Source organism: Lepus europaeus, chromosome 20 (assembly GCF_033115175.1).
Source record: "Lepus europaeus isolate LE1 chromosome 20, mLepTim1.pri, whole genome shotgun sequence".
Classification (NCBI taxonomy): Eukaryota; Metazoa; Chordata; class Mammalia; order Lagomorpha; family Leporidae; genus Lepus; species Lepus europaeus.
The window spans coordinates 56795927-56823602 of NC_084846.1; the positions used below are offsets into that span (position 1 = coordinate 56795927).

Genomic DNA, 27676 nt, shown 5'->3' on the forward strand with positions numbered 1-27676 from the left:
AGAGAGAAAGACAGAGAGGAAGGTCTTCCTTTTGCCGTTGGTTCACCCTCCAATGGCCACCGCGGTAGGCGTGCTGCGGCTGGCGCACCGCGCTGATCCAATGGCAGGAGCCAGGGGCTTCTCCTGGTCTCCCATGGGGTGCAGGGCCCAAGCACTTGGGCCATCCTCCACTGCACTCCCTGGCCACAGCAGAGAGCTGGCCTGGAAGAGGGGCAACCGGGACAGGATCGGTGCCCTGACCGGGACTAGAACCCGGTGTGCCGGCGCCGCAAGGCGGAGGATTAGCCTAGTGAGCCGCGGCGCCGGCTGTACTAATAATCCTTTTTAAAAGGACTAAGGACCAATGATCTCTTTTCAACTTCTCTCAACTTTTTTTTTTTCATTCTTGTCTCAATTACAGTGTTATATTCATCTTTGTCTCTTATTTTCCTGGAGGGGAAAAAAGCTTTCTCTTCAATTAGTCAGCAGTCCAGGAGTGCTTGTTTCTCTGTGGGGTTCCTACTTGTTTCAACTTCATTTCCTGCGCTCCTTCTCCCCAGGGTCATTGAATCACACTTTGATTAACACACTGTTACTAGGGTTTACTAGAGGCAACTGCAATTGCAGACGTTTTAAATTAATGTCTTTCATTATAATGACTCAGACGTTAGGGAATTGAAAAATGATTCTTTTTGTAGGTATTGGGCTGCGTTACTCAGTCGATGTCTCTGCTGTGGGTGCTCTTCTGGATTCTGTGGGGAATGAGGATGGCAGTGTTTCCTGGAGACACGAGTTCTACAGAGTAATCAGGCAGACACAAGGGTGACAACGGCTGCACAGTGATGGGAAGGTAGCAAGCCTGGGGGCCTGTGACAAGACTACCAGGGCATTTTCACAGGCACCACTGGAGTTCCAAAGACTTGAGGGGCATGGCTGGTTTAAAACAAAAATTGATGGAAGGTCCTAAGGGGAGGGAATGGCATAGATATGAAATAAAAATCAACTGAAAATGTTTATTCAAAGCCCTTGGTACTAAATGACAGACACTAGAAAAATGGGAAATAAAGATAGCAGGGGCTGGGGCAGGAATCTGGCCTATCAGTTAAGAAGCCTGCGTCCCACGTTAGACTGCCTTGGTTTGATCGCTGGGTCCAGCTCCTGGCTCCAGCTTCCTGCTAATGCAGACCCTGGAAGGCAGTGCTGGCTCAAGTAATTGGATTCTTGCCGTCGGTATGGGAGACCTGGATTGAGTTCCTGGGGCTTCGGCCTGGCTCAGCCCGGGTCATCACAGGCATCTGGGGAGTGAACCAGCAAATGGGAGCCCTTATCTCTCTGTCTCTCTCTGAGTATGCGTGTCTCTGGCACTCAAACCAACGAAACAAAATGAAACAAAAACAAAAATACCTTGGGGGGTGGATTTCACATCTTTGTGGAGAAAAGAGAAAATACTGTAGTATTTCACAGTTAGGGGACATGGAATGTCCTGCAGTAGACAGCTAACTGCAGAGAGAAAGCTGAATTAAGTGGCAAGGACTTCGGAGTGTGGTCAAGTCTCCACGAAAAAGAGTGAGAGAGAGAGAGATGGGGTGGGTGAGATGCTCTACTATGTAACTAAGAGACCAATGGAAATATAGTGAGGACAGGATGTTGATGATAAGATGTTAATAAATATTTTGCTGCTGGTGAAATTTTAATAAAAATAATGCTTGTCTTGAAAAATATACTGGTTTTGCTAAATGCTTGAGTTTGGATATACAGATTGAGAATTCCTAATCTGAAATGCTCTAAAATCTGAAGCTTTTTGAGGATTGACATAATGCTACAACAAGAGGAAAATTCCAAGCCTGACCTCATATGATGCATCGCAGTTAAAATGCAGGTGCACTAAAAATATCGTACAAAATCACTTTCAGGTAGTGTGAAACATGTAAATTTCATGTTTAGAATTGGGGGCTGACGCCGTGTCTCACTAGGCTAATCCTCTGCCTGCAGCACCGGCACCCTGGGTTCTAGTCCCAGTTGGGGCGCCGGATTCTGTCCCGGTTGCTCCTCTTCCAGTCCAGTTCTCTGCTGTGGCCTGGGAAGGCAGTGGAGGATGGCCCAGGTGTTTGGGCACCTGCGCCCACATGGGAGACCAGGAGGAAGCACCTGGCTCCTGGCTTCGGATCGGCGTAGCTCCGGCTGTAGTGGCCATTTTGGGGGTGAACCAATGGAAGGAAGACCTTTCTCTCTGTCTCTCTATCTCACTGTCTAACTCTATCTGTCAAATAAATTAAAAAAAAAAAAAGTCAACACTTTCAGATTATAGTTCCATTTCATATAATGTGCCATTTTTCTCTGACAGCTTTCAAAATATCTGTGCCACTTGATGGTGACATGCCTAGGAGTGTGTGATGCAATTCTGATACAGTCACAGGTGCAGGAAACAGCCCCCTTCTTGCTGCAGAACCAGCTACAAACTTCAGGGTTCTCAGGCCACCCATGCTCTGATCAGCTGGCTACACACTGAGGGCTTCCCCCTAAATGTTTAGGATCTGTAATCCTTCAGAATGACTCACAGCACTATTAGAACTACACCTTTTGGCCAGCGCTGCGGCATAGTGGGTAAAGCCACCACCTGCAGTGCCAGCATCCCATATGGGCATTAGTTTGAGTCCCGGCTGCTCCACTTCTGATCCAGCTCTCTGCTATGGCCTGGAAAAGCAGTGGAAGATGGCTCAAGTGCCTAGAAGAAGCCCTGACTCCTGGCTTCAGATCAGCCCAGCTCTGGCTGTTGTAGTCATTTGGGGAATGAACCAATCTATGTCTCTTCCTCTCTGTCTACAACTCTGCCTCTCAAATAAATAAATAAATAAAACAAAAATATACTTTGGAAAAAAATAAAATAATAAAAATATCTAAATTCTGCATGAGTTTTGGGGAGACAAATGCCAACAGTAGAATTTCCAAATCACTTTCATTTGAAAAAGAATATGCCAGTTTTATCCCACGGTGATTAAGCCAGCTCTTACTCTGTCATAAGTACACGAAACAATGATATTCTTGAAAATTTGCTAACACTGTATGTTACCAAACTGATTTGCTGTAAGCTTTAACTGGGGAAAACTACGTATCATTTCCTTGAAGTTAGCATCTTTTCTCATTTTTACTGGGAATTAGAAATTACTCTTTTGTGAACTGCCAGTGTTTTTGCTCGTTTTTTTCCCACAGGCTATTATCATTATTATTATTCAGGATATCCTTCCTTGTGTGTGTGTGTGCCACCACAGTCATACCCAAATATCCTTTACAAATGCGTATGAGGAAATATTTGAGATCACATAAGTGGAAAAAAGTGTACTAAGTTATCCTTATGCCAGAATTTGCATTTTAACAAGCACTGGTGCTTTCAGTAGAATGTTTGTGTTCCTCCAAAATTCATGCTGAAATTTAATCTCCACTGTAATCATATTAGGAGGCGGGGCCTTTAGGGGATAATCAAGTCACGAGGACACTTCCCACTTGAATGGGACTGGGGCTCTTCTCCAGGGGGCCTCACACAGAATCTGCCCTTTCTGCCTTTGTTACGTGAAGACACGAGGGCGAGGAGAGAGACCCCTGACACCAGGTGACTGGGTGTCCGTCTTGCACTTATGGGCTCCAGAGCTGTAAGAAGTAAATTTCTGTTTTTTCTTTCTTTCCCTAAAACAACTGTTTATTTATTTGGGAGGTAGCATTAAAGACACATAGAGGAAAAGAGAAGTCCTCCATCCTCTGGTTCACTCCCCAAATGGAGGCAAAGGCAGGAGCTGGGCCAATCCGAAGTCTCTTGTGGATCTCCTACGTGGGTGCAGGGGCCCAAGGACTCGGGCCATCTTCTACTGCTTTCCCAGACCATAGCAGAGAGCTGGATTGGAAGAGCAGCAGCCGAGGCTCGAACCGGCCCCCAAATGGGATCCCGCCACTGCAGGCGGAGGCTTTACCTACTATGGCCACAGCTGCAACCCCAGGAAGTAAGTTTCTGTTCTTCATAAATTACGCAGTCCCTGGTATTTTGTGACAACAGCACAAAGACAACTGGGAACAAAAAGTGGAAAGAAACACACCAACCATTGCCTTTTTTATATTTTTCTGTATCTTACAAGTTTTCTATAAAGGCTTCGCAAGACTTGCACACACAAGCGTTTCACGAAAAATAAAGTACATTTCACAGAAATAACGTTCGCAGGTCCTTCGGTAGAGAAGTGAGAACAGATGCACCTTAGAAGGGACTGGGGCCGAGCCTGTGTTACCTGGAGGATGGGAGGGGATGGGCGGTGCCCACAGCCGGCTCTGCTGGGACAGCAGCAGTGGTGCGTGGAAGCGGCCCCGGTGGGATACTGGACTGGGAGCCGGGCTAGCACCTGGGACAGAGGGGGCTGTCAGTAGAGGTAGACGCCGGCAGAAGCGGGCTTCTGGGGACGGGGGGGGGAGAGCCACGAAGGAATCGGGGTGCCGGGCGTGGCGCACACCCTCGCGCGGATCTCCCCGCCCCAGCTCGGGCACCTGCCCAGGGCGCGGAGCGAGCACGGCCGCCGGCGGGGCGCTGAGATCCGCTCCAGCTGCCTGTGACCATCGCCGCGGGGTTCGGGCACGGGACACGGCCGTAAACCACGAAGACGGTTCCAGCGACGTGTCGGGGCCGCGGAGGGTGCAGAACACGGACGGGGAATTCTAGGGACCCGCCTAGAGGCTCCGATCCACCGACGGCCGAGGGAAGTCGCTACAAACGCCCTGAACTCCGGCGCAGGCGAAGTCCGTTTGTGTGCCGGGGTCAGCGATGTCCACGGTGCTTGGTTAGGGGGTAGAGCCGCCCTGGCAGGCTGAGCGTTTAGTGGGGCCCACAGCCGTGAGAGCTGGCGTGGGGGCCGGGGTCTGCGGACTCACGATGGCCCGTTCTCAGCGAGGAAGACAGCCCCGAGCCGCTGCCCGCTCCGCGGAGTCGGAGGCGGGCGAGAGGCGCTGCAGCACGCGGCGGCCCCCGGGCCCGTGCACGGCGCCAGGCGGCGGGGGCGGCGCCTCCCGAGCGGAGCCGCCCCCGCCTCTGCCCCCTCGCTCGGCCCCTAGAAAAGGAGCGCGCCGGGGCTGCGGGAGGGACTCCGAGTCCCACGCGGCGGCGGCCTCCGAGAGCCGGAGCCTCCTAGCTGCCTGCGCCCCGGTTAGGGCGAGACCGGGCCGGCCGAGCGAGACCCGAGCGCCGTGGCGCCTCTGCCTTCTCCGGGGCGGCTGGTGCCGAGCCCCCGCGGCCGCGGCCGGCGCCTCCGGGCGGGCGCAGCGCACGGCCAGCCCCGCGCCGGGACGCGCGCCCTGGACACCGACGAGAGCTCCCCGGTTCCCGCGCGCTCCCTCCTCGGCCGCCAGGTGAGCCTCCCCGGGCGCGGACCGTGGCCAGGCGGATAACCTGGGCAGGAGGGCGAGACAAGTCCTCGGTCCCACCCCGCGCGTCCCTCTGACAGCTGCCCACTGCCGGCCGGGTGCGGGCCATCTGCGGTCTGCGGCGAGGAAGCGACCCGCGCCTGCGGTTTAGATGGGTTTCCTTTGATTTCTCTCTGAGAGTAAGTTGTTCGGGGGAGGTGGCTGGGTACTGGGAGACGGTGCCTGCGCACTGGGTGACGGCTCTGCCGCGCCAGCCGGGACAGCAGCTCCGTGGCGGATCGTAGCCTCCACCGGTGCGCCTTCGGTCAGCGGAGCCACGAACTGGCCGGGAGAGGTCGAGATTTCGCTGACCCTAAGCGGCCCTGCGCCCCGGTTAGCCTCTCGCCTCTGTTTCGCGTGCGTGGACCTGCCGCCAGCGCCCCCGGAGCAGCGGGAGAGAAGCCGGGGCTCCCCTCGGACAGCGCCTTCAATGAGTACTGGTGCAAGCTGCAGCGACTCTGAAACGGAGGGAGGTCCAGGTAGCAGATCGGAGACATTTCCCTAAGAGCGAAACCTCAGGGTTACCCACACAACGGGCTGGGCCGGCGGGGGGCTTGGAGCGAGGTCCGCAGGCTTCGAACTTTTCCGCTCTGTGACGGGAGGCTGCTGGAGCGCCTGCCCTTTCCTTCTCCCCTCTGAAAATGTTTAAATACACTGTTGAAGACTCGAGTAACTTTGCGAGCTAAAAATGCCCTCTCTCTCCCTTGTTCCTGTTTAGCGATGGGCTCTGCCGCGAGGCGGCGGCTCTCCCTACCCCTGAGCTGCGCGCTGCTCCTCGGGCTGGTGGGCGCGGACCTTGAATTCCAGAAGGCGGTGCTGGCCGGCGTCAGCCCCGGGATGGCAGAGGACGTGGACCCCCAGTGCTGGACCGCGTGCTCGCTGACGCTGATCGAGCTCAAGGAACTCAAGATAGAGCGCAGCGTGGATGCCTTCTGGAATTTCATGTTGTTCCTGCAGAAATCCCCGCGGCCCGCACATTACAGCGTCTTCTTAAACATAGCTCAGGACTTCTGGGACATGTACATAGACTGCCTGCTTTCCAGGTCCCATGGGATGGGCAGAAGACAGGTGACGCCTCCCAAGTATAATTTTCCAGAGAAAGTAACAGGAGGTAATTTAAATGTGTACTTAAGAGGATAGTTTTAATCACAATTCAATATTTAATCCTTTGGATTTTTTCAAGTTTATTCAACATGACAGCAAATTTCCCTACGTGATAGGCTTTTTATTTTTATTGGTTTTATATAATTTGGAAACCATGGGAGTACTGATGTATAAACACTTGACCCTAAATGGTCTTGGAATATAACACATTTTGGTAATCACAAAAGTTAATGTATTGTTTTCCCAAGAATAGTTAGTTGGAAAGCACTTTAACCCTGTAGTTACTCATAATTGTTGAAGAATGTTTAAACATCATGTACTTAGGCTTCAGAAATGATTTTTTGATAGTGGTAGAAAAGGGTGGAATCTTGAGTCATAGTAGAGTAAATATGAACGACTTCTCTCTAATCTACAGGACTGAGTTTTATAAAACACGAGGTTTTAAAGAAAAGTTTAAGAGGAAAAACACAGAGGATACCTCAGGCAAGATAATATTATCTGGAGGCTTAACCGTCAGTGTTTATGAGGTCAGATATCTCCTGCAGCAGTTACCAGAATAGATTGTTATTTGTAGTTCTTTACTATTGGTCAAAGTTGTATTTTTGTTGATGTGTAATTGCTTTACTATTACTGTTCCACCTTTTCAGGTTATTTGTTAACAATTTTTATTTACTTTGCAGAGTGTCTTTGTTTTAAAGAGAACACCACTTACAGTGGACATGTGATGTATTTTTACCACAGTAGTCAATTGAGCAGCATTGTAACTTATTTTTATAAGGTACCTTATTCCCTCAATATTGATCATAGAAACTGTGCCAACTCTAATGCCAGTATTATCTGAAAAATACTGAATCTTGATGTAGTATACTGTGTAGGTACTGAAACGTGCATTTCATCACCAGGCCATCTTATATATTAAAGTATTTTTCTATGCATTAAGAACTAAAAATTTTGTGTTCTCATTTTCATTGTCTTAATTTGGACAATAAAACAGCAAAAGGCAGTAAGAAACTTTATTTTAGTGAAGTTTAATTCAATAGAATTCTTGTCCTTAGGTGTTATCTTCTTTTTTAAATATTACCTGTGTATGTCTCAAATCTTATTCCACAAAGGATGTGAAGCGTTAAAGAAACCTACCAAACAATAGCATAGCAGGACTCAGAAGAGGAAACTGGAATGATGGGAAATGAAGACAGGACGTGCTAACATGCAGGTGGTTTAGATTAGTGCTCTTGAGTGCATGTCACAAAAGCCTAAACCTTTGACATAGGGTACCTGTAGATTTGGTTTCAATTTCTCAGAAGTGAAGAGGGTCTCAGGATTCACGTGCTACTATGAAAACCCAGGCCACAGGTTCAGGAGAAGCCACCCTTTCCCAGGGCTCAGAACCAATGGGAACCTGCCCCACGGATCCTCACAATAGCTACCAGGTTGCCCAAGTATCATTATAATGACAGATTTCCTTTCTATGCAAGTAGATGCCAGTATACCCAAACTCAAATATCATTCATTTTAAAAGCAGCAAAAGTTATATGACACAATTATGTTTGTCTGATGGTCTGATTGAAGAAAGTACTTTGGAGTAAAGGAGGGTTTTGTTTTTTTTTTTTTTTAATTTATTTTGACAGAGTCATAGTGGTTCACTCCCCAAATGGCCGCTGTGGCCAGAGCTATGCTGATCTGAAGCCAGGAGCCAGGTGCTTCGTCCTGGTCTTCCACGCGGGTACAGGCGCCCAAGCACTTGGGCCATCCTCCACTGCTTTCCTGGGCCACAGCAGAGAGCTGGCCTGGAAGAGGAGCAGCCGGGACTAGAACCTGGTGCCTATAGGGGATGCTGGCGCTGCAGGCAGAGGATTAAGCAAGTGAGCCACGGCACAGGCCCCGGGGGCATTCTTTGAGTTACAGGCTGCTTTGAAATTGTGATGAAGCTATAGACCCTTTGCTAGGGGTTTTACAAGGACTCAGGAGGGTATATGAACTCCAGGTTAATATTCCTAATGGACTTGCATGGATCTCAGGTATTCTTTTACTCACACACATATATTTTGAAAGGCAGAATTGGAGAGACAGAGGTAACTTCCATCTTCTGGTTCACTCCACAAGTGGCTGCAACATCTGGGGCTGGGCCAGGCCAAAGCCAAGAGCCTGCAGCTGGACCAGAAGCAGAGCAGCTGGGACATGAACCAATGCCCATATGAGATGCTGGTGTTGTAGGTGGAGGCTTAACCTGCTACACCACAGCACTATATAAACAAGTTTTTATAATAACTGGGTAGCAAATAATATGTTTGTAAGCTGAATACATTCCTAGATTGAGAATTTTTTTATCTTGCCAATTGATAGCGAAGCCTTAAGGAAAACCAGCTGGAAGGTAGGGCATGATCTCATGACAAGGACCAGATACTGAGGAGGGTGTCTAAAACCCATTCCTTGCAGATGGCCTGAAGAGGTAGCCACAGGCACAGTTGAGAAGCCATCATCACACTTAGCCAATAATTTACTTACTGAGTACTGACTGCAATCATGAATGAGATATGGTCTCTGTCTTATCCTTGGGAAGTTAAAGTCTGGGGCAGGAGCTTATTGCCTACAGAATGGGGCAAAGATTCATAGTTCTTAGCCATGGTGTGTCTGATGTATACCTGAATGTATCTGGTGCTTTTGTGTGTGTATCCCATCAGTGTTTGCCCCTTACACACATCCATTCTGGTCTTGGGCCTTCAGCGAAGAAAAGGAATAACTTGTGCTTTCAGATGACATTTTGAAGGTGGCAACAAAGGAAGGGATTTGAAAGAGAAGAAAGCCCACGGGAAAGCTGATGCACGTTGTCTACTCTTGTGAGCCACAAGGGGACTGGGGCAGGGTGAGGTGCAAGCCAAGGTCAACCGGCTACTCAGTTCTTTGTAAAAAGTTTAACTTTACTCATTTGAGAGGTAGAGGGAGAGAAGAGAGAAGGGAGGGAGGGAGAGACAGAAAGAGAAAGAGAGAGAGAGAGAAGAGAGAAGAGAGACAGAGACAGAGAGGGCTCTCATCCACTGGCTCACTCCCCAAATGCCTTCAATGGCTGGGACTGAGCCAGGTGGAAGCTGGGAACCAGGCACTCAATCCAGGTCTCTCACAACAGTGGCAGGGACTCAACTTCTTAAGCCATCACTACTGCCTCCCGGAGTCTGTATTAGCAGGCAGCTGGAATCAGGAGCCAGAGCTAGGAACAGAACCCAGGGCACGCCAGTGTAGGAACATGAGCCAAACATCATCCCATGGCATTTCATCTGATTATAACTGCGATAACTTCTCCTTTCATTGAAGATGCTACTATCCTTACAGGCAGGCTAGCAGATAGTTGGGGAAGGTGGAGGAAAAGGAGATAGGAGAAGATGGACCCCAGGGGTTGATGGGTCCCCCTCTTACCCGATAGTGAAAGTGGAATGCAGGCATCTCTGCCCAACCCTGCATTCAATGGCATCACGTTTGTACTTGAAATTGTAGCCAAGTGTTTCCATCATGCAAGTAGGAAAATGCTATAGACATACATGCTACTCCCCACTCCATCCACTGCTTTGGATGGGGGGCTGCCTCTGGCTCCAGGAGTAGGCAGCACTCAGAGCTAGCCAGTCAGAGAATGGGGCAGGAGTGGGCATGTGGCCAGTTAGGAACCCCGAGGTGCAGAGGCAGCTGTTGGAACTGGTGAGACAGACACGCACACACACTTCTCTGCTGGGCAAGATCCTACTCACAGAGTTTCAGTCCCTTGATCCAAGAACACCTGTAGCCCAAATCACTGCTAGGTTTGATAGGTGCAGAGCTTGCAAACCTTTTTTTTTTTTTTCTTTTTGGCTTAGACTGATTGAAGTAGTTCACATGCTGCCTGTCAACTCAGATACAGAAAGATTCTCCAAAGAACAATGATATTTATTCGGGTAGAACAGAGCACTACAACTGGAATATGCATGCCATAGTAAACTTTGCGCCTGTCAAGAAGGGTAAAACAAGGGCATTTAAAGGCAAATGGGAGAAATCTACATAAACTGCTTGGACACCAAGTTCACTGACCTTGGAGACCCACAGCAGGAGGTGTGGCCCTCCTTGGGCCAGTGTTCTGTCCAGGGCATCTAGTCTGGATCCTTTCAGTCTTTAAAGAATGTTCAAGAGAAACTGTTACAGAAACCTGGGCATACCTGCAGGAGGCATACAATGTATGAGGTGTGTGTAGGACAAGAGAGTCTCTTTAGGGCCTTTGAAAAGTCATTGAGAAAGTAACTTAAATAGGCGAGCACAGGGCCTTTCTCTGCCCTGCCTGAATGTGACAAGAACAATCTCACCTTGGTATCACCGACTCGAACACACCGAGAGTCCACCCTGACTGACAGACCACGTTTTACAATTTCAGTTACGAGAATCAGTAGTTTTTCTAAAGAAACTGATGATAATATTGTAGTGTAAAAATAAATTATTTCTTACTTTGATTTTTTACTAGTATTTCACTAAAATCGTTATTCTAAAATATTTGTTTGCCTTTACATACAAAGATATAAAGCTTGTAAGCAGAATTTATCCGAGCGTCTCCCGGGGGCAGAGGGTGGGAACACTCTTCTTGGGCTCATCGGCAGTCTTCACCGCTTTCACCCTCTGCGAGGCGCCCCCGCCAACGGGCGGCCTTTTGAGGGCGATGTCGGTGTCAGCCAGGGGTCCCCCCAGGAACCGCACAGGGGTGCTCTCCACCGTTACGACCGGACCAGAGGGCACCTACAAAGGCCAAAGGCAAATATCTGAGAGCCCGTTTATAAAGTTTTTCAGTAAGAGAAACATCCACTCACCCTCCAGTTTACTCTGGAAAAGACACCAAATGTGCTCTCAGTGACAGGGAGCACAGGGCACACTGGAAAGGTGAGGGCTTTGGAGCCTGGAACGGCGTTTGAATTCCGGTTCTATTGCTCCTGGGCTTTGTAACTGGGGGCAGATTATGTCCAGCAGAGGACGCCACACCCACGGGCATCTGGCATGGACAGTCCTGCTAGGCAAAGGACACGGCACACTTTCTGTGGGAAATGTAAAGATACAGAGACTCGTGTCTGTAGCAGCTCCGCGGGAATCTCCGGGGCTGTGTTTGCGCTCCATCAGCGCAGGTGGGCATGGGTGTGCCTTGGAGATAGGTGTCCCTTAATGATTTGAAATTTGAGTAGCAAAAAGAAGAAAAAAATGCGATGAAAACCCCACACAAATAACGTTTCGGGAACCTAAATTCAATGACTACCGAGAAAGAGTTAAAAAGCAAAGTAAGCTTACCGTTGTGTTAAGGCCTTTAATATCTGTCTGGTGAAATATCGCATTTTGTGGTCGTTCACTGTGTCTAGAGGCTTCTATAGCTTTTTCCTGAAGCCTTTTGGCTTTCTGAATATTTTTAAATCAGAAAGAAAAGCGTATCAGTTGCTGGTAGAGCGTTCGCTATGAGCAGGTAATGAAGATACAAAGTGCAGTCAGCTGTGCCTCACTTACGCTCTGTTTATCAGGTAGCCTGGAACCTGCACTGACTCATTCAGGCTAAAAAGGCAATTTAGTTAAGTAGATTGGGAAGCTAAATTCTTTGTGCATTGAGGAAGATACCAGTCACCTGACGATTTCCAGAGGTGCTGGTCATACACGACCAAGGAGTAAGGCAGCTTTTGAGGAAATTACATGTAATTCCTAGCACAAAGCTAACAAGCCACTAAATGTCTATCAGGTGACGCATGTTTCAAAACGTGCTGCATACACGAAATACTAATTCCGTACACTTAAGTGTTTCAAACATTTAGAATAATATAATGATACCAATCTTTGCAGTGGATTTGAGTTCAATGTATGAGACATTACAGAGGTGAAACAGGAAGTAGTATGGTCCCGAGGGAGGAGGCTGATTTGCATTAATTATCCCTTTAAAATACAGGCAACTATGAAGATAATTTGCAAGTAAGGCTGGGAAGAACGTTGACTGAAAAGGGCAGGGCCATCCTCGCTACTTTAGTGAGCTCATTCTCAGCTCTGGCTTTCCTCTCTTAATATGGTTCCACTACTTTCAGGGACTAAACAATTAGCAATTTCATATCTGGAGAAAGAAGTATAACATTAGGCAAAAGTACATCCAAGGTATTAAATGAAATTTTGGAAATTCACGATGCTTCTCACAGATTCCAAGTGAACAAGTAGCATTATGAACTTTTTTTTAAAAGGCTTGATTTGTAGCAGCTGCTGGTTAAAAAAATTTTTTTTAAAGGCAGAGTTACAGAGGCAGAGAGAGAGAGAGAGAGAGAGAGAGAGTCTTGCACCTGCTGGTTCATGCCCTAAATGGCTGCAGTGGCCGGAGCTGGGCCCATCTGAAGCCAGGAGCCAGGAGCCAGGAGCCAGGAGCTTCTTCCGGGTCTCCCACACAGATGCAGGGGCCCAAGGATCTGGGCCTTCACCTACTGCTTTCCTAGGCTGTAGCAGAGAGCTGGACAGGAAGTGGAGCAGCCGAGACTCAAACTGGCACCCACATGGGATGCCGGCACTGCAGGTGAGGCTGGCCTCAGCATTATGAACTTTTTAGAATAGTTTCTAGCTTCTAATTAAAGCAGCTTATCATAGGTTCTTCCAAAGGCATATTTAAAATTCTCACTGAAATGTTAATATCATGTTCCTCCCAGGGATCAGAGAGGGAGGAAACTCCTGGGAGCAGTGGGTGACACAGCACGGCTGCCTTTTCCATCCTTCACTGGACTCCCTACAGAAAGCAAATCCACGAGCGGCTCCAGGTGGAAAGCACAGCCTCTTTGTCCTGCGCTCTCCGGGCTGACTTCCACCTCCTCCTCCATGCAGGCAGCAACCCAGCCTTGCTTCCTGCTCCAAAACCAACTGAAACTCCAAGCGGCACCTTGTGTACTGGGACAGTGCGGCTTCAGCCATCACCCTACACTGCGTCTGAGGATCTAACAGTGCCTGACAGACTGCAGAAAGGTTACCAGAAAAACAGTGAACGGACAGTCATTGCTGAAACTGTAAGAACTGGTTACTTGTTGTGGATATTGTAAGATTTTAAAACTCTTACCTTTAATGTTTTAGCATTTGATGTTCTAGCCAAGAAATTTTCCCATGATTTATTAGCCAATTCTCTTTGTTTGTGTGTGGCTTGTATCTGAAATGAGAAACATAATCAAGAGTTTCTGTTTCTATGCCAGGATGTCGAAGGATTGAAGGTTCTTATTTCGAGGCAAACACCTCCCTTCCCAAGGTTAAGGCTGACTAGCGAAGGCAGTAACAGAGTCATAGAACTTAACAAGTGAAAATACAGCAGCCTTAAAGTGAAAAAAAAAAAAAAAAAAAAAAATCCGTAGCTGCTCTTTGTGTGTCTCCGGTTTGAACTGCTTCCCGTAAGATGTAATGTGTAACTGCTATTTTCTTAACAACAGTAGTTCCCAGCAATACTGCTTTACACTGTTGCCACTAGTGAGGACAGATCAAAATTCAGAAAAAGTTATCTGAATGACTTAACAGCAGATTCACAGGAAAAGTAAAAAGAGATTCTTGTTGACTACTAAAAATGGCTTATGCAAAAGTATATTGGCAAAACTGCTTCTATTTTGTGACTGCAGCAAGACAAGCCACTTTGTGAGAGTGCGGAGTGTAACGTGGTGACGCAGTCTAGGAAGGCAATGACAGCAGCCTGCGAAGTCTGCTCCTCAGCAGGCTATCTAGTAAACACACAGTGGGAGCGCACAGCCCTGGTTGGCGTAGAACAGACCTTTCTCTCGGTCTCTCCCTCTCTCTGTAACTCTACCTCTCAAATAAATAAATACATCTTCAAAAAAAGTTTTTGAAAAGAAAAAAAAAGTCCTCCTGCTAACCTGAGCATCTGAGATAATCTTTGTGACACGAAGTCCGCCACCTCCTCAAGGCACAGCTTCTTGAATAAACCTGATTTCCTCGCATCAGCTCTTGTCTCTCGAGCACTGGCTTTTGAGCGGCAAGCAGTAGCAGTCTGCTTTTGGTACCAAGGTCATAAAACATCACGTAAAATACGTCACTGAGCCTCATTATCTTAACTCTGGCTGCTGCTTCTTCCTTTTTTTAAATATTTATTTATTTATTTGAAAGGTAGAATTACAGAGAGGCAGAGGCAGAGAGAGAGAGAGAGGTCTTCCATCTGCTGGTTCACTCCCCTAGATGGCTGCAATGGCAGGAGCTGCTTCGATCTGATGCCAGGAGCTTCTTCCGAGTCTCCCACACAGGTGCAGGGTCATCTGCTTTCCCAGGCTACAGCAGGGATCCGAAGTGGAGCCGCTGGGACTCGAACTGGCGCCCATATGAGATGCTGGCACTGCAGGCGGCAGCTTTACCTGCTACGCCACCACTCCAGCCCCCTTTCTTCTTCTTCTTCTTCTTCTTTTTTTTTTTTTTTTTGACAGGCAGAGTGGATAGTGAGATAGTAAGAGAGAGAGAGAGAGAGAGAGAAAGGTCTTCCTTTTTGCTGTTGGTTCACCCTCCAATGGCCGCGGCTGGCGCATCGCGCTGATCCGAAGCCAGGAGTCAGGTGCTTCTCCTGGTCTCCCATGCGGGTGCAGGGCCCAAGCACTTGGGCCATCCTCCACTGCCTTCCCGGGCCATAGCAGAGAGCTGGTCTGGAAGAGGGGCAACCAGGATAGAATCTGGCACCCCAACCAGGACTAGAACCCGGTGTGCCGGCGCTGCAAGGCGGAGGATTAGCCTGTTGAGCCACGGCGCCGGCTCTTCTTTTTTTGACAGGTAGAGTTATAAACAGTGAGAGAGAGAGAAAGGTCTTCCTTCAATTGCTTCAATCCCCAAATGGCCGCCACGGCTGGCACTGCACCGATCCAAAGCCAGGACCCAGGAGTTTCCTCCTGGTCTCCCATGTGGGTGCAGGGGCCCAAGCACTTGGGCCATCCTCCACTGCACTCCCAGGCCACAGCAGAGGGTGGGACCGGAAGAGGAGCAACCGGGACTAGAACCCGGCGCCCACATGGGATGCCGGCCCCGCAGGTGGAGGATTAACCAAGTGAGCCTCGGCACCGGTCCCAACTCTGGCTTCTTTTAAAACTATACAAAGTCACTGAAATAACAGAAAAGAAAATAACTCATGGTTGAAACATTCAAAAGATAAATATACCCTCTGGATAACTTCATCTTGTTTATACATAGAAATCGTTAGCTTGAGCCCCAGTGGTATCCTATGGCTTACTTTTGCATATACTTTTTGTTCATTCTGCACATCTTGGCGAGCTTGGCTTTCAATCATTTCGCTCTGCAGAGAAACAACCATCTTTCCAATGTTTTCTGATCCTGTTGTAATAGCTTCCAAACTTTTTTTATCTGTAGTGACTGGTCTTAACTTTTCCAATTTTATTTCTTCACATATTTCATTCCATATTTCTCCAATCTGTTACAAGAAAGTTTAAGTTTAATGAAGTTAAATGATCCAAAAAAATTATATAATTTTATGTAATTTTTTAGCTATTCCTGTTAATGTACAAGTTTTTCCTAACTAACTTCTTGAAATAAGCTAGGTGCATTGGGAATGATTTGGGGTACCAGTTCAATAATTGAGAAGTAATTTACCAAATGTTTTTCCATGATAAAGTGTTCGTGTGTGATGCGCCATGATTTATGTCCAGCTCACGCCCTCTGTTTTGGAGCTACTTTGTTTTCACAGCTGCAGAAACTGCTGATTTAGTCTCCTCTTCCTGTTTGCCTCCATAACGGTCTATACTGACAATCAGGAAGCTCGAGCTGAATTTGTGGAAGAGTGTCCTCCAACACTAGAACCAGCTACCCTGAGAAATACGGCCCTGCCTCTCATTTTCCGGTTAAAGCAAATTATAACTGGATCTGAAGCTTTTATCTCCATGGTTCTATCATGCTCTTGTACTCTGGGTTATCTAGAAATAAATGTATGTGAGACAATTTAAGATTAGAGAAAATTTTACATATCTAGGTTAGGCACAAGAGTTAGCTTTTTTTTTCATTTGAAAATAGTGGTTTATTCAATTACACTCAAATACATAGTGCTAATATTAATAGGATGAAAATACTTTCCTAAAAAAGACTTTCCTGAAACTTCAAAATTATTTACTGATGAAAATATAATTAGTGAGATAAGTAACCTAATATTCTTCCACCAGGATATGATCATGACATAAAGTAATGATAAGATATTTTAATAAGTAGTAATAATATATTTTAATAAATAACATTTAACTCTAGTTCCTAATCTTTTCTAAAGAGAATAAATTACATTTCTTAAATGCTGTCAGGATTCTGAGCAGCTCTATGTCAGTAACGACCATTTTCAAACTAATAAATTGCTGAATGAAATCTTATTCCATGAAAAACACCCCAATTATGGTACATTTCTTTAACAGCATTAGATGCAAAATTTGGAAAATAAAACTGTACAATATATAAGTGATTGCTCATAATTTTTATGAGTAGATCATGTATTTTTCAATTGATTATTTGTCAGGTAGCTTTTAATAAGAAGGTTACTTAAAAGGTACTTACTTTAAAATCAAGATATCTATGTATGATACAAAGGGTGACAAAATCTTCAGCAGATAGGCCTGGTAAATTTTCAAAATCTAAACAAAGGTTACAAAGAGAATTTACTTAAATAGAGCAAGTCATTCCAAGAGGCATGTGTTTATCATAAAAACAAATGCAAACAATTATTTCTGAGTTCACCTTAATTTAAGAAAAAGTTGCTCCTGTGAGAGCATCTGGCTGATTCCTATAATTTACCCTCTGACAGATCATCTTTATCTGGACTACAGAAGAGGAATAATCCTTTCTGTGTTTTTGCTTTCAGAGGCTGAAGTGTGTTTCAGGACTTTTTCCTTAGTAGGAAGCAAGGACATCAAAAACAAAATGACCTCAGATGACTCCAAATGCTATCCTGAGTCTAATCATCTAAACTAACTGCCCTGAATCCGAGCTGCACACTGGAGCTGGCTGGAGAGCTTTAGAAAATACTGACGCTGGCATCCCACACCCGCAGCATCTGATGTGTGGTTAGGGATGCAGCCTGGGCACTGGAGTAGCAGTGGAACATCCATTTACCAGCATAAAGGGACGTTTGGTCATTATATTTGAGAAATGGGCTCCTGAGTAAAATCAGCATGCATATTCTGCACATCCACACAGGCTGTTATAAACCAGAGGAGCAGTTTCTTACCTAGTTTGCCCAACACAGCATAAATTTTTGCTCTGATATTCTCAGCAACGTCCATAACTGCAATAGATGGGCAGTTTGCAGGCAGTGGCATGATTTTTTGCTCTTCTTGAAAACTAGTAAACAAGGGTTTCTTTGTATCTAATCATGGAAATACAGAAAGGAGATAAAAACCATAGGGAAAAAGAAGTTAATCTTAGATTTTAGTCTACAACATAAAATTTATAAAAATATTTTAACAGTAAAAATGTCTTATATATGGTTACTCTTTTGAAAGCATAAAGAATCAGTAATTTCCTCCCCACTCAGTAACAAAACTTAAAGTTTTCATTATTTATGTAAAGTTTGAAAGTTCTATAAAATTACTTTGAAAAATCAAACTTACATAAATACACTAGCATTTATGAGATCTAGAAATTGAATATGTCAGTTTAACAATGATGGCACCTCCTCTGTTTTTGGTTTCCATCTACTATGTTATAAATATAAAAATATTTTATGTTGTTATAGATCAAAACTCAGAAATAATAAAATTGCATTGAAATAGAAAAAATCAGAAGAAGTATTTTTGTTAAAATTAAGTAATACAGTTTAAATGAAACATAGAAATCTTAAAAGATTTAGAAAATGTAGCAATACAGACTATATAAATGAACTATAAATTCTGATATTGTAAGCTTCATTAATATAGAATCTAGTAATTAAATTTATTTATTTATTTTTATATATTTGACAGAGTTAGATAGTGAGAGAGACAGAGAGAAAGGTCTTCCTTTCATTGGTTCACCACCTAAGTGGCTGCTACGCCGATCCGAAGCAGGAGCCAGGTGCTTCCTCCTGATCTCCCACGCGGGTGCAGGCGCCCAAGCACTTGGGCCATCCTCCACTGCCTTCCCAGGCCACAGCAGAGAGCTGGCCTGGAAGAGGAGCAACTGGGACTAGAACCTGGCGCCCATATGGAATGCCGACGCCGCAGGCAGAGGATTAACCAAGTGAGCTGTGGCACCGGCCCCTAAATTTATAAACATTTGTTTTCAAGCATTCTGCTTATATTGCAAAATTTTATTGGTAAGTGAAATATCACCCAATCTATATCTGAATGCAGGAAAGCAAAAGAAACTTCTTTAGAAAGTACTGTTAGTTTGAGTTAACGAACATAATCAAATACCATTTCTTGAAAATATTCTATAACAATATGAACCTGCTAATAATTTACTTGGCTTTCTTCCAATTATTCAGAATTTATGTTATCAAGTTTTTTTTTGTGTGTGTGTGAAGACTTTTAGACAAAGGAGTAAAAGTCTTCAGACCTTCCCAACACCTTTTAAAATTCTCTTTAAAAAATATACATTTGCTTCTACAAGCATAAATAAACTTACCAATGATCTTCCCATTTTTGTCACGTTTTACTCCTAATTCTTTTTCTTCCTTTCTCCATAATTTAATTAAAAGACTAGCAGCTGTCTGATCTTTCTTCCCTCGCCAAGCATTGACATGAGCTGCTGTTTTGGGATTATCACAAAATTCAACCATTATTCCAAGTATTAGATTACAGAATTTTTTTTGGCTCAACTTTGTCAAGGAAAAGGAAAGAAGAGAAAAAAAGGAAAAAAAAAAGTTGCCATAAATATTAAGGATTATTGCCTTTAAAAAAAAGGAAACACTTGTATTATCAGTAATTTCACCATTATTAGCAATTAGTATTGCACACTAAATAGATATTTTAGCAGAACTGTATTAAGTAGAATCCTCAATCAAATGAATTAATTCCTGAGAAAGAGGCATATATCAAAGGTTAAAGTTGGTATAAAAGTGTCATTAAAGAATATTTGTAATTTCTACTGAACTTGCTTGGCTCCGTCCATATTTAATACAATCCAGAATACTCATAATAATAACAGACACACAGCAGTCACATGTGTCAGGCACATATGTATATGAACACATCTGTGTGCACCTGCACACATACACCCACAATGTCACTCATTTGATGCTCCTGACAGTGCGATGAGGTAGCTGCCGTTATCCCTGTGCGACAGGTGAGGAAGCACAAGACAGAGACATCAACCGTTGTTCTTTCAGGGGGTGAAGAGGCACAAGTAATTTTCACACGTTTGCGAAGTCAAAGGAGGCTTATATTCTGTTAATAACATGAAGGCCAATGGCAATCACAGACAGTGGCACAGTTGGAACTCTACGTGAGTCAACCTCGAATAGGTTTTCCTCCCTCTCATCGTGACTTTGGACTCCACTTGGAGTCAAAGCTAGCAGAGGGTTACAGTCATTGCAGCTGCTGCCTGGGCAGTGTCCTTCTGGAAGACTGAGAAAGCTCCCCTTGCTCCTTCCGCAACACATGGGCTGTGACACACTGGACTTCACACCACCTCCAAACTGTACACTGTTCTCTAAAAACACTTACTTTGCTCCTTATCCACTGTTGAAGGAACACCTGGACAGTAGGGACTCCACTTTAAAGCACCCAAGACTCCATCTTGAGAAATCACCCCCTGTCGTGAGACTCAGGTCTGAAACTATGATCTAAAACTCACACAGTAACAGCCCTCACACAGTAACAGTCCTCACGCAGTAACAGTACACTGCATCCCACTTGGCAGAGCATAGAAACTTGCTACCATGATAGCTCAAGCTTAAAACAGGCTGCAGCAGCCATTGGAGGGTGAACCAACGGCAAAAAGGAAGACCTTTCTCTCTGTCTCTCTCTCTCTCTCACTGTCCACTCTGCCTGTCAAAAAAAAAAAAAAAAACACAAAAACCACCAAAAAAAAAAAACCAAACAGGCTGCACCGGGATTAATGTTAAGATTATAATTTGTCTATTGTCAAGATTGCAACTGATTAGTTTCCCATAGGCCTTATTCAGGTCAGCTTGACCCTAGTAAACATGTATTCCTCCCAATCCTAGCAACTATGTATTCTCCCTCCTCTCTTTGTGGCTTTTGCCTTTATAAACCCTGTTGCTTTGAACTTCAGGGTCCAGAGCTCTTTAGGGCATGAGCCCGCTCTCCACCACTGACAATAAAGGACTATCAGATTTTATCAGTGGGTGGTGCTCTTCTGTTCGCACTGGCTCAGGCCACTGTGGCCCTTAACCTTTAACACCAGGGAAAGAAGCTAGAAGTTACTAATAAATGACCATGGATTTTGATACAACCTAGCTCTTCATAAACTGTTTCTTAGCAGACTGATGGAACACAATGAAAAAACAAGTTCTCTGTTTATGTATATTTGGGAACATTGACCTAAGTAACCAGATTTCTTAATTGGAAGAATTTTCAGTGTTTCCAAATACTTAGTTATTCATGTATTTATTTATTTATTTATTTTCATCTGATTTGAAAGGGGTGGGGAGGAAGGGAGAGAAGGAAGGAGAGAAAGAGAGAGAGAGAGAGAGAATCTTCTACTTCACAAATACCTACAACAGATAGGGCTGGCAGGCTGAAGCGAGGAGCCTAGAACTTTTTTCTTTTTTTAAAATTTATTTGACAGGTAGAGTTATAGACAGCGAGAGAGACAAAGAGAAAGGTCTTCCCTCCGCCATTCACTCCCCAAATGGCCACTACGGCTGGCACTGTGCCGATCTGAAGCCAGGAGCCAGGAGCTTCTTCCTGGTCTCCCATGCGGGTGCAGGGGCCCAGGCACTTGGGCCATCCTCCACTGCCCTCCCGGGCCACAGCAGAGAGTTGGACTGGAAAAGGAGCAACCAGGACTAGAACCTGGCGCCTATATGGGATGCCAGCGCCACAGGCAGAGGATTAGCCTAGTGAGCCATGGTGCCAGCAAGCCTAGAACTTAATCCACATCTGCCATGAGGATGGCAGGGACCCCACTACCTGAGCCATCACTTGCTGCCTCCCAGAGCGCACATGAGCAGGAAGCTGGATTGGAAGCAGAGGTACCAGGACCTGAACCCAGGCACTCTAGTGTGGGATGCGGGCACCACATGTGGGACTTAACCACTGTGCCAGATGCCTGCTCCTTCATGGTCTTTACTATGCTATTCTACTACGACTCCCGAAAGGGAGATTTTGTTTAAAACAAGGCATTTGAACATGATCTGGGGCAACTCTATTCACAGATTAGTTTTTGCTACTATTCAGGTTAGAAAAGGCGAATAAAGACATACTTATCTTTTGTCTCATAATTGTTATAATGATACTTACTGCCAATATATCCAAAAGGAGAAAAATTCCTTCCTTCTCAAGAAAGTAATCCTCTGAGGAATAACACCCCAAAATGCAGCACCTTAAATTAAAACAAAGTTATTCATTTGCCAAAACTTTGTTAAATTCAATTGGTGGAGCCTTCTTTCTATCAAAGCATTTGCAAATAGTATCTGTTCTTCATCCCTTCACAAGTAGCTAATGTTTTTACTCAAAATATACAGAACTCTGAAGAAACTTCACCAGTGTGGTTTAAACTGAACTGTTTTTTAATCGATGTCAGTGAATTATTTTTCATCATTGCTTATTTCCTTCCTGTAAATGCAACATTCTCCTTTGCTTCCATGACATTAAGGATTCTTAAAGATCTCCTCTAGTTGCTCCGGTAACTATTGCTTTTAGGTTTATCTGTTTGTTTCTCTTTCAAGATGCTGGCGTGTCTCAAACATTTGCTAATTTGGGATTCCATCTCATATTTGGTGAATAACCACAGAGGCCAGTTGCTACTCCTCCTGGCATTTTAAGCTCCCTTGTATCCCTTTACTAAACACGGTTCCCTCATGAAATAAAGAGACCCTTGTTTCTACTGCTTGTTCCATGGCAGTGGCTGTGGAGGAGGTGGAGGCTGGCGCCTGAAAAGCCATCAGCTTGGTCCTTTCCATTCACGCGGTCTGGTTACCACCTCTGGGGTTATACCACATTATTCTGGGTTCTGAGGATATTTCTGGATGTGATTTACGTTTCAATTAGCAGTAGACTAAATAAAGCAGAGCAAGTAGGCTTTAGCTAACCAATAGAACAAGAAGGCTGAGTAAGAGGGAACCCCTCTGACTGCCCTGAGAGGCAAACTGAAGACCGGCCCTTTCTGGGCCTTGGGTAGATGGCCTTAGGAGCTCAGCCCACTGGCTCTCCAGGTTCTCAGACCTGCACCTGCAGACTGGAATTACCACACAGACGCTCCGGTCTCCAGCCTGCTGACTTCTTCCCTCTGCATGAGATTTTGTGGCCTTGGTTATCACGTGAGTCTCAGAGAAGAGAGAGAGTGAGATCTTCCATCTGTTGGTTCACTCCCTAAATGCCTGCAACAGCCGGGGGAGGGGGAGGTGGGCCAGGCCAAACCCAGGAGTCCAGAACTTGGGACTCTCACAGGGTGGCAGAGACCAGGTTCTTGAGCCATCACCTACTGCCTCCCACAGAGCACATCAGCAGGAAGCTGGAATTGGGAACCAAGTGTGGACTCAAACCCAGGCTTTCTGATCAGGAATGAAGGTGCCCTAACAGCCCTAGCAAATGCCTGCCTCCAGGAAACATCTTGAGGAGGACTGCGGCTGCGTGGGTACTTCTGTGAGAATTATGGAATGACATGCCTTAGCATACGCATCTTTAAAAAGAAAAAAGTTTAGAAAGCATTAAAAAAAACCCATAAGCCCGCTGTGTAATTCTGCCTTTCTAATAAATAAATCCTTAAAACAAAACAAAGCAAAAGAAACCATAAGACAACTGTAAAGGGGCCGGCACTGTGGCGCAGCAGGTTAATGCCCTGGCCTGAAGTGCTGGTATCCCATATGGGCGCCGGTTCTAGTCCCAGCCTCTCCACTTCTGATCCAGCTCTCTGCTGTGGCCTGGGAAGGCAGTAGAAGATGGCCCAAGTCCTTGGGCCCCTGCACCCATGTGGGAGACTCAGAAGAAGCTCCTGGCTCCTGGCTTTGGATTAGCACAGCTCCAGCCGTTGCAGCCAACTGGGGAGTGAACCATCAAATGGAAGACCTCTCTCTCTCTCTCTCTCTTTCTGCCTCTCCTCTTTCTGTGTAACACTTTCAAATAAATAAGTAAACCTTAAAAAAAAAAAAAAAAAGACAACTGTAAAGACATAAGAGTGGCTTTGTATTTGAATAATGGATAGGATGACTTTCCAGAGTATGTGGGCAGCATTTTTAGGCTAAAAGAAAAAGGCATAGAAGGAGCTATCTTTCTGATACAGTTTTGAGGGAAGAAAATCGGGGTACATGGCTTCAGGTATAATTTTCTTATGTTGTGACTCTACCTAAGTGGGTTATAGCAATACTTACCAAATGCTGTCCAGCGTACTAAAAAGAAGCACATTATAGCCTAAGCCACTCTGTAACTTCTTGGGGTCTGTTTTCATCACGTGAAGAATTATATCTACTCCTTCTGTTCCAAAAATTTCCTGTTTAAGAGATTTGTTTAAAATTATTTCTTAAATTTTTGAAATAAATAAATATACTCCATTCCTTCCCTACTTCTGAAATCATTTTATTCTACCAGGAAGATTTTGTTAGCAACATTGTCAAGAAGATAGTATTTTTAATATAATTTTAAAAATTCAGACTTGCTTGTTCTGAGGAATTTAAGACAAATTATTGTGAAACTAATCATTAAAGGCATCAATGTGCCAACATATATCCTTTTGCATTTTTCTTCCTTTTCCTTCGAAAACAAAAATACCCCTTAGGACTGGCCCCCTGATTTTCTCTACATCACAATAAATGCAGTCTAGCAACTAGCATCACGCCGGATGAATACTATACAGCAATAGCAGACATGTCTAATGCTTCCAAGAGAGAAGTGTTTTAGTGGAAGTTAAACCTTTCATTAATTTATATGATGTTACTATTACTTAGTATTTTCTCCTTATCAATTATTTTACTCATTTTCTTTTTGTTTAGTTCTGGATCCCAGTAAGCAAGATTATGATTATTCTTCCAGAAGAGCACATGGTATCAGAATGTAAGGAATACTGTATAAAGGTATGGAGCTAAGCATATATTCACTGTTCTTAAAAGTTACCTATGTAAATCTTCACCATTTTTCAATTTTATCTTTTTTTTTTTTCAAAAGATTTATTTTATTTATTTGAAAGACAGAGTTACAGAAAGATGGAGAGACAGAGAGAGGTCTTCCATCTGCTGGTTCACTCCCTAGATGGCCGCCAATGGCTAGAGCTGTGCCAATCTGAAGCCAGGAGCTTCTTCCAGGTCTCCCATGTGGGTGCAGGGCCCCAAGGACTTGGGTCATCTTCCACTGTTTTCCCAGGGCATAGCAGAGAGCTGGACTGGAAGAGGAACAGCCAGGACTAGACCTGGCGCCCATATGGATGCTGGCACTTCAGGCCAGGGCTTTAACTTGCTGCGCCACAGCACTGGCCCCCAATTTTATCTTTTCAATTCCATTTCTTTCTATTTATCAATTTCTGAGACTCAGACTACACTATGGAGCTCAACGTGATCAAAAGAAATGAAGCTCATACTCTTTTAGTTTTAGGTATGAACCCAATTGAAAGCCCAAAAAACATTTACAATAGTAGAGACTTTAGAAAACTGGGCAGTTTCTTATAAAGATGAATTTATATCTTCTTATGATCCACCAGTTATACTCCTGTGTATTATTCAAGACAAATGAAAGCATGCGGATCAGCAGGGGAATGGATAAACAAATTCAGGTACATTCATGTAGTAGAATATCATTCAGCAATAAAAAGATTTTAACTACTGATATAGGCACCAACATGGACATACTTTGGAAATATGATGCTGGATGACAGAGATCAGACACAGAAGAGTAAATACTTTGTTATGCCATTCATTTAGAGGCAAAACCAATCAATAGGGATGGAAACCTGAATGATGACTGCTTAGAGGTGAATGGGGGATGGCCGTTAAGAGGATAAGGAAATTTTATAGAGATATGGCCATAGTCCATATTTTAATTGGGGTATTAGTTACTTAAAGGGGTATATAAACCTACTGATATATATATATATATGACCTGTACATTTTACTGTATTTAATTGTACTCTGACCAAAAATATTAAATTTTCACAAGATTTTAAAAAAAATACAACATCTGCAGGCACTTCTAAAAGAAAAGTTCACAGTGTTAGGTGATTGGGAGATCTGACCAAAATTTTGATTCATGGGCATACATACCTTCCTTTGAATATGATTTTCGCAAAGACCAGATAAGATAAGCAATATATCAGACTGGATTTCCAAAACAATGGCCTCTTCATTTTCATCAGGGTTGCTTATAATAGTTTGAAATATTCCTATTACAAAATATTCAAAGATTGTAAAGGTATTAGAAACCCATATTTTTCTATTTTGATCATTGTTTAGAAACCACTTCTAAAAACTTTCTTCACTCAGACAAATTATTTTTAGAAGCGGGGCTACTTTCATTGCATAATAACCAGACGCTGTGGACAGAGGATGATAAATTGATTTCCTGAGTCTCTCTTCAATCGGTAGCCCCACAAATGGAAAATTCTATCAACACATGTATTATAGCCCTGCAAACACTGAACTTCAATACATTCAGTAGGCCTGCAGACACAGAAACACCAACACAGAAGTAATGTCAGGTCTTTAAAAGGTGCCCTCAACAACCTGATGCTTTGCCCAGCAAACCGTGTTTAGAAATACACAGAGTTTTCACGAGGCAGCGATGAAGGCCTTCGCAAACACTTGTGTATGACCCAATGCCAGCCTGCAGCCTGCCTCTATCTGCCTCTCCCCAGGTCAACTTTAACAAGTGTGGAAGATCTCTCCAGGCATATTCCTCTTCTCCTCGCAGCTTTCTGTGCCTTCTCATGTCTGCCCGAGGATACCTTCAGCAACTTCAGGCAGCAGCATTCTGTGTCCTTTAAATCCTTTGCTTGTAATCAAAATTGAAGGACTGGAAAACAACCTCTAATACTGATCAAATGACATTCACGGTTAAACAAGGTCTTAAAAAGGAACTTTAATCTTTAGATAAGCAACGAAAGTTATTTTTCCTGTTGAACGGAGCACTGGCATTTGCAGGCAGATATGCAGCTACGTCCTAGAGTAGAGGCTTACAGAGACATTCCTGGTCCTGTTGGGATGAGTTACAGGTGGGGAGTGAGACCCTAGGGAGGCCCCTGGAGCCTGATGGAGGACAGCTGTGGGGCTTCCCAGGGACACAGGCTCCTTGTCCAAGGGCATCTTCTAGGAATCCAACCTGGGGGCCACAGGTCTGTTTCTGTTTCTAGATTATCTCATTCTCCTACCTAGGTGTAGGTCTATAACTTCCCTTGCTGTCTTTTTTTTTTTTTTTTTTTTTTTTTTTTGACAGGCCGAGTTAGATAGTGAGAGACAGAGAGAGACAAAGAGAAAGGGCTTCCTTTTCTGTTGGTTCACCCCACAAATGGCTGCTACGGCCGGCGCGCTGCGGCCAGTGTGCTGCGCCGATCTGAAGCCAGGAGCCAGGAGCTTCCTCCTGGTCTCCCATGCGGGTGCATGGCCCAAGCACTTGGGCCATCCTCCACTGCTTTCCTGGGCCCCGGCAGAGAGCTGGCCTGGAAGAGGAGCAACTGGGACGGAATCCAGCGCCCTGACCAGGACTAGAACCCGGTGTGCCGGCACTGCAGGTGGAGGATTAGCCTAGTGAGCTGCGGCACCGGCCTCCCCTGCTGTCTTTAACATATAGTATAATAATACTGAATGGTTTTCTCCACATTTAAGTGTACTTAAACTCTCTGCCTTTCTCTTTCCTTGTTCTATTCTAAATCATTCTATTGCTTCCAGTTTTCTTCCTAGGACAGCATTGTACACACAGCCTCACTGATACCTCCCTACACCTCAAGATTAAGATAAAAGGTGGTAGAGTATCACTCAAACCCTTTCCAGCTTGTCCGCTGACTATATAACTAGCCTCATCCATTTGTCTTCATAAAACCCTGGTTCCTCTTAAACTAGCTCTGAACACATCATCAGACATATTTTAGCACTAAGTCTTTGTTC

General features: G+C 44.8%; 2 protein-coding genes across 10 annotated transcripts in view; one reads left to right on the forward strand and one right to left on the reverse strand.

The window, feature by feature from the left end:
• Positions 1-5338: 5338 nt before the first annotated feature.
• FAM237B (family with sequence similarity 237 member B) lies at positions 5339-7514 on the forward strand. Of its 3 annotated transcripts, none has more exons than XM_062178591.1 (2): positions 5339-5358; positions 6131-7514. In XM_062178591.1, the coding sequence occupies exon 2, from the start codon at positions 6133-6135 to the stop codon at positions 6550-6552; it is 420 nt and encodes a 139-aa protein (XP_062034575.1). In that variant the 5' UTR covers positions 5339-5358; positions 6131-6132; the 3' UTR covers positions 6553-7514. The 3 variants fall into 3 exon arrangements, with proteins under 3 accessions (XP_062034575.1, XP_062034573.1, XP_062034574.1); XM_062178589.1 differs by lacking the exon at positions 5339-5358 and adding an exon at positions 5382-5891; XM_062178590.1 differs by lacking the exon at positions 5339-5358 and adding an exon at positions 5382-5552.
• A 2901-nt stretch (positions 7515-10415) lies between these two features.
• Positions 10416-27676, reverse strand: part of CFAP69 (cilia and flagella associated protein 69) — a 66566-nt gene continuing 49305 nt past the window's right edge. For all 7 annotated transcript variants that reach the window (XM_062178682.1, XM_062178681.1, XM_062178684.1 and 4 more), the window contains 10 exons: positions 25841-25959; positions 23963-24081; positions 21894-21975; positions 19093-19285; positions 17717-17854; positions 17047-17123; positions 15728-15925; positions 13580-13666; positions 11803-11907; positions 10416-11262 (listed from right to left, as the gene is read on the reverse strand). In XM_062178682.1, the coding sequence (XP_062034666.1) occupies positions 11068-11262; positions 11803-11907; positions 13580-13666; positions 15728-15925; positions 17047-17123; positions 17717-17854; positions 19093-19285; positions 21894-21975; positions 23963-24081; positions 25841-25959 (1313 nt within the window). In that variant the 3' untranslated portion in view covers positions 10416-11067. The remainder of the gene's footprint in view (positions 11263-11802; positions 11908-13579; positions 13667-15727; positions 15926-17046; positions 17124-17716; positions 17855-19092; positions 19286-21893; positions 21976-23962; positions 24082-25840; positions 25960-27676) is intronic.